General features: G+C 37.6%; 1 protein-coding gene across 1 annotated transcript in view; it reads left to right on the top strand.

The window, feature by feature from the left end:
- HMCN1 (hemicentin 1) overlaps window positions 1–12,017 on the top strand; it is a 528,232-nt gene that overhangs the window by 262,655 nt on the left and 253,560 nt on the right. Inside the window, exons 18-22 of the mRNA XM_022593376.3 lie at window positions 1,168–1,295; window positions 2,644–2,788; window positions 6,422–6,534; window positions 8,470–8,629; window positions 9,260–9,428. Coding sequence (XP_022449084.2) covers window positions 1,168–1,295; window positions 2,644–2,788; window positions 6,422–6,534; window positions 8,470–8,629; window positions 9,260–9,428 — 715 coding nt within the window. The remainder of the gene's footprint in view (window positions 1–1,167; window positions 1,296–2,643; window positions 2,789–6,421; window positions 6,535–8,469; window positions 8,630–9,259; window positions 9,429–12,017) is intronic.

The raw sequence follows: 12,017 nt of genomic DNA, 5'->3' as shown, positions 1-12,017 counted from the left end.
ATCAGACTCCTCTTAGTACGTCATCTCTTGCCTGTACCATTAAAAGCAAACAAAAAAAAACCCAGGTAAACATCTGATTACTACATTAGCCTTCCTTCTCCCCACCCTATTTCATATTTCATGATGTTAGAACTGGAAACAGAGATCATCCTCTTCAAGCTCCTTATCTTTCATTTGAAGAAATGAAGGTCAGTTGAATAAATTCATTTAAGTCTTAAGTATGAGTACACACACACACACACACACACACACACACACACACACACACACACACACACACCACACACACACACATGTTGTGGTGGTGTGCTTTTCTAGTTCTTTTCTTTACACTTATTATTTTAGTCCACATGGAATTATTTCTGTGTATGATATGAAGTAAGAATATAATATCCGTTATTTCCAAGTAGTAATACACTTGTTTTAATATTTTTATTGCATGTTCTCTTCCCACTGAGTAAAATACCCATTTGGTCACATGCTAAATTTATAATCTTATGTCTATTCCTTGGAATTCTATTTATGCACTAGTCCTACATTGTTTAAATTATTACACCATTTATTGTGATTTTTAAATCTCATTAATACACTTCTATAAAATTTTCTTTATGTATCTCCCTTAATTCATCTACGTATATTTAAATTTTCCAAGAAGACTCTCTTAGAGATTTTGCTTTGATTTATGTAGAATTACTTCCCTGATTTCCATCTAAGAGTCCACCTCATTTTATTTGCCTGAGCTGTTATGACAGCCTCCTCACTAATCTCATCCCTTCCATTTTTCCCTTGTCCGGTAAGTTCTCAGATTGATATTTCCTGAAAATGGTTCTGATGATTCCACTCTTCTATTTATCCATGCTTTCAGTCACTCTCCATTTGAATGCATTGCAAATTTCTTGGCTTGACTTTTCTGCCCTTTCATGCCATAGACTTATTCTTTTTTACTTTCTCTACTTCTTTGCTATTACCTGTCCTCTTGCCATTCCCTCTGCTTAGAAGGGTCCTTTATCTCTATCTTCCAATTCATACCCATGTACATTTAAAAATCTTGTTCTTGAAAACTCCATTTCTAACAGCATAATTAGTAGTCATCTTTGCCTATAAAAGAGTTTGCCTTCCTTTGGATGAAATAGCATTGACAGTGCCTGTGTTCTCTCTCTGATTTAGTTGCTCCACTCATTGGAATCAGCCCTTCAGTGACCAGTGTAATTGAAGGACAGCAGCTGACTTTGCCTTGTGTTCTATTGGCTGGAAATCCCATTCCAGAACGTCGGTGGATTAAGAACTCAGCCATGGTAAGAACATTTTAAATCCGTGCATTCATATTCCTCTTGCATAATATGAATTCATATTCATCTATTGCCTCTTGTGTAAGAGGCAGTGTATTCCAAACGTTGAAATTTTAATGTAATAAATATACAAACATATATTTTTTAAGTGTACCAAAACTTTTCTTCAGTATTAACATGTTTATGCAGTTCATATTATTTTGAAATTAATATGATGGAGAAATAGTCAGTGGTGTAATTTTTATAATTTTGTAACTAGTAAACTCTCTTCAGAATATGTAATAACTGAAGCAAGTATGAAGTTTTTTTCCATAGGATTTAAATATTTTATATCCTTCTTTACAGGACATAATAAAATGTTAATATTCTCATAACATTCTTTCATTTTATATATTAATCTTTATTGTTATCGTCAAACATTCTTTTGTGAACTATTTTAAAATGTGGATCTACTTTGTGTCATTGTTTTTCAATGCATAACTTTTGATTATGAAGGAATGTGAAAAATTTTCACAGTTGTAAGGAATTATTCTGTAAACATGCTATCTATAGCAATAAATTTTCACCTAGTCCAGAGCATTTTTCCTTCCATTTTCCAGAGTATTTAGACTTACTCCCTTATTGAAGTACCAATTAAAAGTGAATTGATTCCATGGGATAAGATGTAAACTTGTTTGTATTTGCATAAAAACCTGAGAAAAATGAGTGCACCTCACTCAATAATAAATGCCCTTATAACATAGGATGATACTGTTTGAGCACTAAAGTACCCTATGATTGAACAAAATGCATAAATGTTACAGTTAGAGGTGATGATTCTTAACGGAAACCGTTGTCAGCCTTCTCTCATGCAGTTCCTATATCATACATTGCCCTCTAATATTATTTGTATCTGTCACTGAAAAGGGTGCATGTTGAGATTAAGTCACATTCTCTCAGCTTGAATGATGCCTGTTTGCCAGAATGAAAATGTCAAATGGCTTGGAAGTGGTAGTAAAGCCTTCTTGAAAAAGAAAAAATTAAGCCAAAAGTAAAAGTGAAATTTGGGTCCTTCGTGATAACAAAAATTACAGAAACAGGGAATTAGTGTTGTTTCTATTTCTTTCCCTTTCCAATATGTGCATAATTCTGACAGATGTTAGTGGGTAGAATTTTTGGTGGTATATCACAGTGACATACAATTGATGCTACTCTTGGTAACATTTTATTCTCATCATTTTTCACTTAAGGGTGTTAAAATATTTTGTTATTTTATAACACATTTAATAACCCAGTTGGAGAAGAAAGCAGATCTGGTTTGGGCTTACACAATATTGCCTGTTTAATTAAAAATGGCTTTTTTTTTTCCTTCAAGTTGGTCCAAAATCCTTACATCACTGTACGCAGTGACGGGAGTCTCCATGTTGAAAGAGCTCGGCTGCAGGACGGGGGCGAGTATACTTGTGTGGCCAGTAATGTTGCTGGAACCATTAGCAAAACTACCACTGTGGACGTGCATGGTAAGAGGCGCACCCATCATAATTCTTTCCAAACCATGTTCAAAGCTGGGTTCATATCTTTAAATCAAATAACTCTGTTCTTCTAGTTTTAAGAAGCAGATATCTTTCCTAATTGTTATTCTTAACAAAAAGCCTTATTTCTTGAACAATATTTACATTGTTAAGCCTGTTTCCAGATTTCCCTTTTCTGTATATACAAAAAGACATTATTGGGAGTCACTTGCTGAGTCTCTCCAGGGGCTTTTGTAAGTGGTTTCTTAATTGATAAAAGTGAACTCAGCTCTCAAAGAGTTATGTTTAAAAGTACATTTTAATTTCAGGAAAGCTGAACTTACTGTGCCATCCAAATTGCCTCTTCTTCTCGGATTGTGCCACAAGCATTTTCTTACTAAGGACCCCTTTGTGTGTTTGCTAGAAATGACCTAAACTTTTCTAAAGGCCACTTCATGTGCTCCAAACAATCTTTTTGCGTGTTAAATAACTTAAAGGTCACAAATAAAAAAATCCAGAAACCATCTTTTTTCCATTCGTGAGTAACCGTTACCAACTTTTTACACCTCAATAAATAACAGCTTCATAGCTTAAGAAATTGTCGTAACTTTTTTTGTATATCTCCTTTAAAGACTTTGCTTTTTAAAGTGTTGTATTAAAAACTAGCTCTGTGTACAGGGATAAAAATAGAATAGAACATTTATTTTTAGTAGTTGATTCAGTCTTTTTTAGGGCCTGGATTGGAGAATCCAGTAATTTCCAAATTTTGCTTGTTCTGTTGAAATTTTCAGTGGATACAGGACATCTTTTTAATGTGTGCTTCTCATTGTAAATAGCCTCTTCCACCTCTTTCAGTCCTATACCAATCTTGTACCAATGTCCACCAACATTATGTGAGATATTCTTGAAGAAATACCAAAGTAGCATTAAATTAGTTGAGTAAATACATAATGTCAAATTGGATATAGCTGTATTTAACTATTTTTTAAAGAAGATCAGTCCATACATTTTACAGAGGGTGCTTATGGACCAGTTTGAGAATCTACGGTAGAAATGCATTCATGTCATCTCCCTTTGGCATCTAGCAACTGCCTAGAATATTGTGTTGAGAAGAATTCTGATATAAATTTTCACTTGGGTGAAAGAGTGACATGATTAGTTGTGATGTCCGCCAGATCCGAGGAGTATGGAGAAGACAGACGAACCAATGATGTGGTTTATCAAGATGCAAAAGATTTTAACAGTTAAAAGTTTAAAAGGTCATTTCACAACATCGTTTCATCCATCTTAGGCCAAAATGAGTAACTGATTTAGTTAATAAGATTAAGAAAAATTAACCCAGCATTTGACATGAACTAAACCAAACAGCTATTTAGAGGACAGATTTGCCTTTGAGTTGGATGTGATCCAGTATCACAAATTCTGTATACCTCTGTATTTATGTTAATTTCATCACTCTGCCTCTCCAGTTTTAAGAGTATTTATTATATCCTGAGATAAACCATAATGGAAAAGAATATTAAAAAAAGAATGTATATATACATATATATATATGTATAACTGAGTCACTTTGCTGTACAGTAGAAATTAACACCACATTGTAAATCAAAGGCTCTCAAAGAATTCTTAGAATTGAATGCCCATATAAATATGTGCAAATTAAAATGACAAACTATTTAATTGTCATGTTGATTTACATAGATTGACAATCTGCAAAGAAAAACTCTTTCATACTCAAATGTCATCAGATTTGAAAACCGTTGCCTAAATTTGCCACTTGCCTTTATAGCTGTCGAACTGAATATGTATTTAAGAAAATGGCTTATTCCATGTTGCCATAAAATGACAGCAAAGTTGAAAGTTGACTATTCCATGATGATTCTGGAAATTAAATTTCTCGCTTTAGAGAGTAGCCTGACATTCTTGTCTATGGCTGGGAATTTACTGCCAATTCTTTAAGAAGATAGGATCTAAAGAATAATCCCCGCCTTAGGAAAATACAAGGATGTAGCAAAGCTCATCTAAGCCTTTCAAAAGGAAGCTTTTGCACTGAGGTCTCTGGTTTCTCTTGTTCTGGCAAACTTCTACTCCAGGGTAGCTGGGATAATTCTAGAGAAATTTGACTTAAAAACAAGAGCCACAGTGAGTGCTTGAGCTCTAGGGAACAGCTCCAGTCTCATCTTTCTGGGGGAAGGAAAGGAAATTCCTGGTATATATTGGTCTTTCATTACGTTCCTTGCGCTATGTTAGGTACTTTCACGTATGGGAGCTTTTTTTTTAAAAAAAAAGATTTATTATTTATTTAATTTATTTTTTACTTATTTTTGGCTGTGTCGGGTCTTAGTTGCGGCATGCGGGATCCTCGTTGAGGCATGCGGGATCTTTTGTTGCAGCGCACAGGCTCTTTGTTGTGGAACACGGGCTTCTCTCTAGCTGTGGTGTGCAGGTTTTCTCTTCTCTAGTTGTGGCGCGTGGGTTCCAGAATGCATGGGCTCTGTAGTTTGTGGCACGCAGGCTTCTCTCTAGTTGAGGCACCCGGGCTCAGTAGTTGTGGCACGTGGGCTTAGTTGCCCTGTGGCATCTGGGATCTTAGTTCCCTGATCAGGGATGGAACCTGCGTCCCCTGCATTGGAAGGCAGATTCTTTAACATTGGACCACCAGGGAAGTCCCTGGGAGCTTCTTTAATCAAATTCTTTATTTTGAGAACATTGAGTATTGATAATTTTTTGTATGCAAGTTGGTTCTGATGAACAGATATATACAGAATAGAATGATGAAGTCTTCCTTTTCCTTTTGCTTCCAATCATATAATGTCAATTCTTTAGTTGCTTTCTAAAGTCAAAAGATATGCATTCTTAGTGAAAAATATTGACTGGGTTTCCCTGGTGGCACAGTGGCTGATAGTCCGCCTGCCGATTCAGGGGACGCGGGTTCGTGCCCCGGTCCGGGAAGATCCCACATGCCACAGAGCGGCTGGGCCCGTGAGCCATGGCCGCTGAGCCTGCGCGTCTGGAGCCTGTGTTCCGCAACGGGAGAGACCACAACAGTGAGAGGCCCGCGTACCGCAAAAAATATATATATATATTGACTTAGAATCTTGTATTTTAGACTTTTAAATGTAAACTCCTGAGGCCTTTCAAGCTTTACTTTTGAATTCCTTTTACGAAAATAGATTCTATTTTCGAGGTTAAATTTAGTAGCTTGCTAAGTGATTCTTGTGTATAGACAGGTATTTAATCTGTAGTGGTTAAACAGTCCATTTCTCTGGAGGTGAGGTTAAGTCAGCTCACTGCAGCTTAATGGGGTAATGGAGAATGGTGTAAGATATGTTAAGTGTGTAACTCTGTAGTTCTAGCTTGAATTTCCTGAAAATACGATTTCCTTCAGTTCTCTCTTATTTTTGTTAGGAAAATCAACTTAATTTACTGCTTGATTTTAAGTGTTTATTAAATTCTTCAGATTGCAACTATTTTATTTACTTTATTACACTCCCTTACAAATTGCCATACATTTCTAACAGAAAAGGTTGTCTTTGCTAGTTTTTAGAAATATTCGTATATCCTGAAAATGTTCAACTTTAAACTTGTGAGGCTAAATGGAAGGATGGGTGCTCAGATTCTGCATATTGCTTCTTTTTCCAGTTCTGCCAACCATTCAGCATGGACAGCAGGTACTCAGTACCATTGAAGGCATTCCAGTAACTTTACCATGCAAGGCAAGTGGAATCCCCAAACCATCTATCATCTGGTCCAAGGTAAATGACGTATCTAGTGATGTTTGTTAATAATATGTGTTGCTACAACAATATTTGAATATTTTCATACATGGAACTTGTCACTGTACCATAGAACCTTACAGAAAGGAAAACCCATAGTCATACCTCTTAGAAGGGACCTTAAAATGTCCTTAGTTCATTCAACTACTTGATGCTTAAATAGTATTAACACAACAGTGAACACTAATACAGCACATTCTTTGCGCCGGGGACTTTTCTAAGCACTTCACATGTTGTAGCAGATCCTTTTTTACTCCTTGCCACATCCCCTAAACCCTTTTGGCTTAAGCTCAGCTCTGGTGGACTGCTCCATGCTCTCTGCCAGGGTCACTCTTCATGCATGTACCTCTCTAGTTTGGGGACTCAGGGCTTTCTCCAAAACCCCACAAGGCCACTTAGCCTGCTGAGTGGTCAGGGAGTACAAGAACATTAAATCCTGGGAGAGGGAGGTGTCCCATATAAATGTCCCACTTCTCATCTATCAGAAAAATCCTTCTGGGGTGCATCTACATAGTTTCTCAGAGGGCCCCGAGCACACTGAGCTTATAAGCCCAGCCACAGAGGAAACCAGGGCAGTGAACCCTTTATTAGCTTTCCTTCCTTCTTGCCTCACTTTCCAACTGTCCTCTTCAAGCCCCTGGGAATCACTTTCCAAGTAAACTTCCTGACTCCAAATCTTTATCTTGGACTCTGCTCTTCTGGAAGCCAAAATAAGACACATAGATGAACTCATTTATCCCCCTCAGTATCCCTGTCGTGAAGTTCTCTGGCTTTTCCTTATGTTCTTGCAGTGAGGAAAGAAGGACTTCCTTCTTCCATTTCCTGAGGAAGTCCTTTCCATCTTTCAACAGCCATGAAGGTGGCATATTTTCTGTAGATTAAATCTGGTACAGAGAAAGTAATATAAAATGATGGCATAATAATGAAACATGGCGTTTGTATATTTAGTGTCACAACCAAAGTATTTTGTCATAACATCTAATTTTATACTTCTAAAAATCTCTGAAATATAGAGAAGTTGGTTTTGACATCCGTAAATTAAATTGAAAGATTAAGATTTCTGCATCCTGGGCACAAAAATATGGTGGTGAAGCTGATCCCCCAAACTGCACAGTCTTTGGTACTGAGTAGAAGTTTAATGCATTTTAGGGAAATATAAAAATGAAATATTCTTTACAGGATGGCCTTTGAGCTGGGATCATGCACAGAAGTTAAGAGTTTAGGCCCCCAAGCCTGCCTGCCTGGGTTCAAGTTCCAGTTCTACCACTGACTAACTCTTTGGCCCTGGGCAAGTTACTCTGCCAAGCCCCCAGATTTAATGCTGTCATCTGTAAAACAGGGGTTGTAGTAGTTCCTACTCATAAGATTGTTGTGAGCATTAACATAATTAATTCATGTGAAGTGCTCAAAACGGTACCTGGCTTAGCATAAACACTCATCCCATCTGCTGCTACCTCATCCTCTCCACTTTTTTTTTTTTTTTTATAGCGGTACACGGGCCTCTCACTGTTATGGCCTCTCCCGTTGCGGAGCACAGGCTCCGGACGCGCAGGTTCAGCGGCCATGGCTCACAGGCCCAGCCGCTCCGCGGCATGTGGGATCTTCCCAGACCGGGGCATGAACCCGTGTCCCCTGCATCAGCAGGCGGACTCTCAACCACTGTGCCACCAGAGAAACCCCATCCCCTCCACTTTTAAGTAGCTTTGGAATGAAGGGGATCTAGTTTGGTATGAAGAAATGTCACCTTTGCATTGTTCGTTTAATTTTTCTTACAAAGAGCTTTCTTCAAATTAGCATTCTTTCATTCTAGTATTTTCCCCTTTAGAGATTTTTTTCTTCCTCTCTTTTCTTCCAGACATTAAGTCACTCCTTTATTATCTTAAAAAACACTTTTTGCTCTGTGTTGTTTTGCAGAAGGGTGAGCGGATTTCCACCAGCAGTGCTAAGTTTTCCGCAGGGGCTGACGGAAGTCTATATGTGGTGTCCCCTGGAGGTGAGGAGAGCGGGGAGTACGTCTGCACCGCCACCAATGCAGCCGGCTATGCCAAAAGGAAAGTGCAGCTGACCGTCTATGGTGAGAGCCCTCGGGGAGGAATGTTTTTCTTTGATGCTGTCTGCCTGTGCCAAAACTCACATTTCTCTCCCAAATAATGTTACTAGAGGGCTGTACCCCTAAAGTGAACTACTTTTCCAAGTTTATAGTTTTGTACAAAAAATGCATTTTTCCTGCCAACCAACATCTCCTCTACTTTGATTCTGATTTAAAGGGAGAGGAATTGTATAGCCTTTCGGAAAAATTTTATGGTGTTTTCCCAAGGAGTATGCTTATGGCACCCAACCCTCTTTAGAAACACCACTTAGTTAAAGCTTAGTTAAAACAAAGCCAAACCTCAGCTATATCTTGGTTAGTGCTCTGCCTTGAGGGGTTGCTTTTACAGATGCTAGATTCCAAAAGGGCATTTCAGCTGACCTCTGCATTGTGTTCTGAAAGAAGGAGCTAAAAAGGAAAACTTTCTAGTCCTTTTCCTTTAAGCTCTCACGATGTGTGTTAATGGAAAGCTTTAGATACGACCTGAGACTTTGGAACAAACAGCATCTTTTTGCAAATTACTGAAGAATATTAGTAGTCCCCATTTTAGTGTGAATTAAAGTGTGCTTTGTTTTCAATGTACTGTTTGCCTTTCAAAACTTGTGTTTATTTTAGTAAGGCCCAGAGTGTTCGGAGATCAACGAGGACTGTCCCAGGATAAGCCTGTTGAGATCTCAGTCCTTGCAGGGGTAGAGGTGACACTTCCATGTGAAGTGAAGAGCTTACCCCCACCCATAATTACCTGGGCCAAAGAAACCCAGCTCATCTCGCCATTCTCTCCAAGGTAGGGGACCTGGGATGAATCGAAACATGTGAAACATAATCTCTTGGGACAGGTGACTGTACTTGTTCAGGTTTTCAAATGTCTCAAAAAAAAAAAAAGCCTTTTAAATTTGAGATAATTTACACGTACATTCGAGCCTACAGAAAATATATATACCTTCTAAGTCATTCTTTAATAGCAGAAATGCTAACACCCAGCTTTGACATAATTTCCCACTGGTGCATTCTACAAGGTAGTTATGAAAATGGAGTGGATTTGTATGTAGATTCTGGTTAGCACAAAGTGCATATTATAAAATTCCAGTAATCTCAGAGGAGCAATAAAACATAATACATTCTCTAATATCTAGGATTTGACTTTCATTAGATGACTTGTAAAAATCTTCTTGATTGAACTTAAACCCTTATACAAATAAAGGCCCACTGAAACAATATATTTGATAGGCTAAGTGACGTGGAAAGCAGAATGCCAGAGCCCTTAAGGGCGCAACCTTTGTTGCCATGCTGATGTGAGTTTTAATTTACCTCCACCACTTAAAGCTTACCTGAAACTTAGGCAGTTTTTTTCAGTGGGCCTCTTTGAACCTCAGATTTCTTGTTTATAAAATGGGTATAATACCTGAAAGGATGATATAAGATAATGTACATTCCATATCCCGTCTCTGGTTCTCAAAGAATGGTAGCAATTACTGTTTTAACTCAACATCATGCCAGAAGTTACTGGCGGAATAAGAATTACAGTTTCTAGCTATTGTCTGTTAGGCTTGTTGATGTATGGTTATGAAGCTATAAATTCATGCCACAGTAGTTTCCCTACCACTGGTGAGAAAAAAAGTAAACAATTAAGAACTACTTTACTATTTGTTTGAAAAAATATTTGCCTCGAATATTTTTGAATAGAAGAAATACCATATTTCAGATAAAGTTGAAGTTTCATTGTTCCCCTCCTCAGTCATAATCTCTTTTCTCCTTTCCCAGGGGCACAAACACTGACACAGACTTGGTGTATATCCTATGCATACATCCTTAAATAGTATAGAATATTGTTTTCTCTATTTTTGATTTTGTTTTGTGTACTTGTTTCCAGTTTACCATTGTAACATGTTCTATATTATTATTCTACTGCTTGCTTTATTGAGTCAACATTTAGCCATTTTATACATATATTCAGTTTATTCATTTTAACTACCATATACGTATTCTACATTTTATTTATACATTTCCCTGTGTATGGACGTTCATGTTCTTGTTTGTTTTGTCTTTCTACATTTTCTTCTTTTCTTCTTCTTGGTTTTAGAAATGGCTTTTCAGGGAATATCTTTCTTTTTTTTTTTTTTTTTTTGTGCGGTATGTGGGCCTCTCACTGCTGTGGTCTCTCCCGTTGCGGAGCACAGGCTCTGGACGCGCAGGCTCAGCAGCCATGGCTCACGGGCCCAGCCGCTCCGCGGCATGTGGGATCCTCCCGGACCGGGGCACGAACCCATGTCCCTTGCATTGGCAGGCGGACTCTCAACCACTGCACCACCAGGGAAGCCCATCAGGGAATATCTTTTTATATCTCTCTTTGTATGCATATGCATGTTTCTTTGCGACTTGTACCTAGAACCCCAATTTCTAGTTAGAATGAATTACTATTTTCACCTTTGTAGACCGTGCTTAACTGCCTTCTGAAGGGGCAATCCTGATTTACCTTCCATCAACAGAATATAAGTGTACCTTTTGCCACATTATAATCACTGCGTGGTGTTGACTGACTTAAAATTTTTTGCCATTCGTCTGGATGTGAAATGGTGTCTTGCAACTGTCTTACTTTTCACGTGACTGAATTCTAGTGAGCCTGGAATGTTTTCCCTTGTTTGTTGGCCATTTGTGTTATCTGTGAATTGCCTCTTTAAACCTCCTGCAATGTTCTGGTGACTTGTTTCTCTTTTCCTTATTGAATGTAGAAATTTGGTTTTTGTTCTCAGTAACAATCCTTTGTTTGTTGTATGTGTTGAAAATATCTTCTCTCAGTCTACTCCTAGCCTTTCAGGTTTATGTATGGTGTCTGGTTGTACAGAATTTAAAAATTTCTATGTAGCTCAAGATGTTAATCTATTATTTTTTTAGATTTGTACTTTAGGAAGATCATAAACAGAACTCCAATGTTTTATTGCAATTTTTAAGTTTGTTTTCACATTTTGGATTTTAATACATCTGAATTTTTATTTTGTGTGTAGTATTAGGTAGTGCTCTAATTTTATTTATTTATTTTTCCCATGTGGAGAGCCACTTGCCCAACACCATTTTTGAATAGTCAATCCTTTCCTGACTTTTTGTAACACCACCTCTGATATTGCATATTACATGTTGAGTTCTCATACATGCTTAAGTCTTTTTTTTGAAGGGGGGGGTTCCATCTTTAACTGTTTATCTATTTGTCTGTCTCTGGGCCCATAGTACACTTTATTTGTCTTAGCTTATAAGAAATCTTGATAGTAAGTAGGCCTATTTGACCCCCTTCCTGTTAAAGCTATTTTAGCACAATTAACATAATAACATTTTTATATGTAGATCTGGTTTACCTAACTATATAAGAGGAATATATTCA

This window comes from Delphinapterus leucas, chromosome 1 (assembly GCF_059928025.1).
Source record: "Delphinapterus leucas isolate spDelLeu-1000000601 "Yukka" chromosome 1, BTC_Dleu_Yukka2, whole genome shotgun sequence".
In the NCBI taxonomy this organism is placed as follows: Eukaryota; Metazoa; Chordata; class Mammalia; order Artiodactyla; family Monodontidae; genus Delphinapterus; species Delphinapterus leucas.
This window is presented reverse-complemented; position numbering and strand designations above follow the sequence as displayed.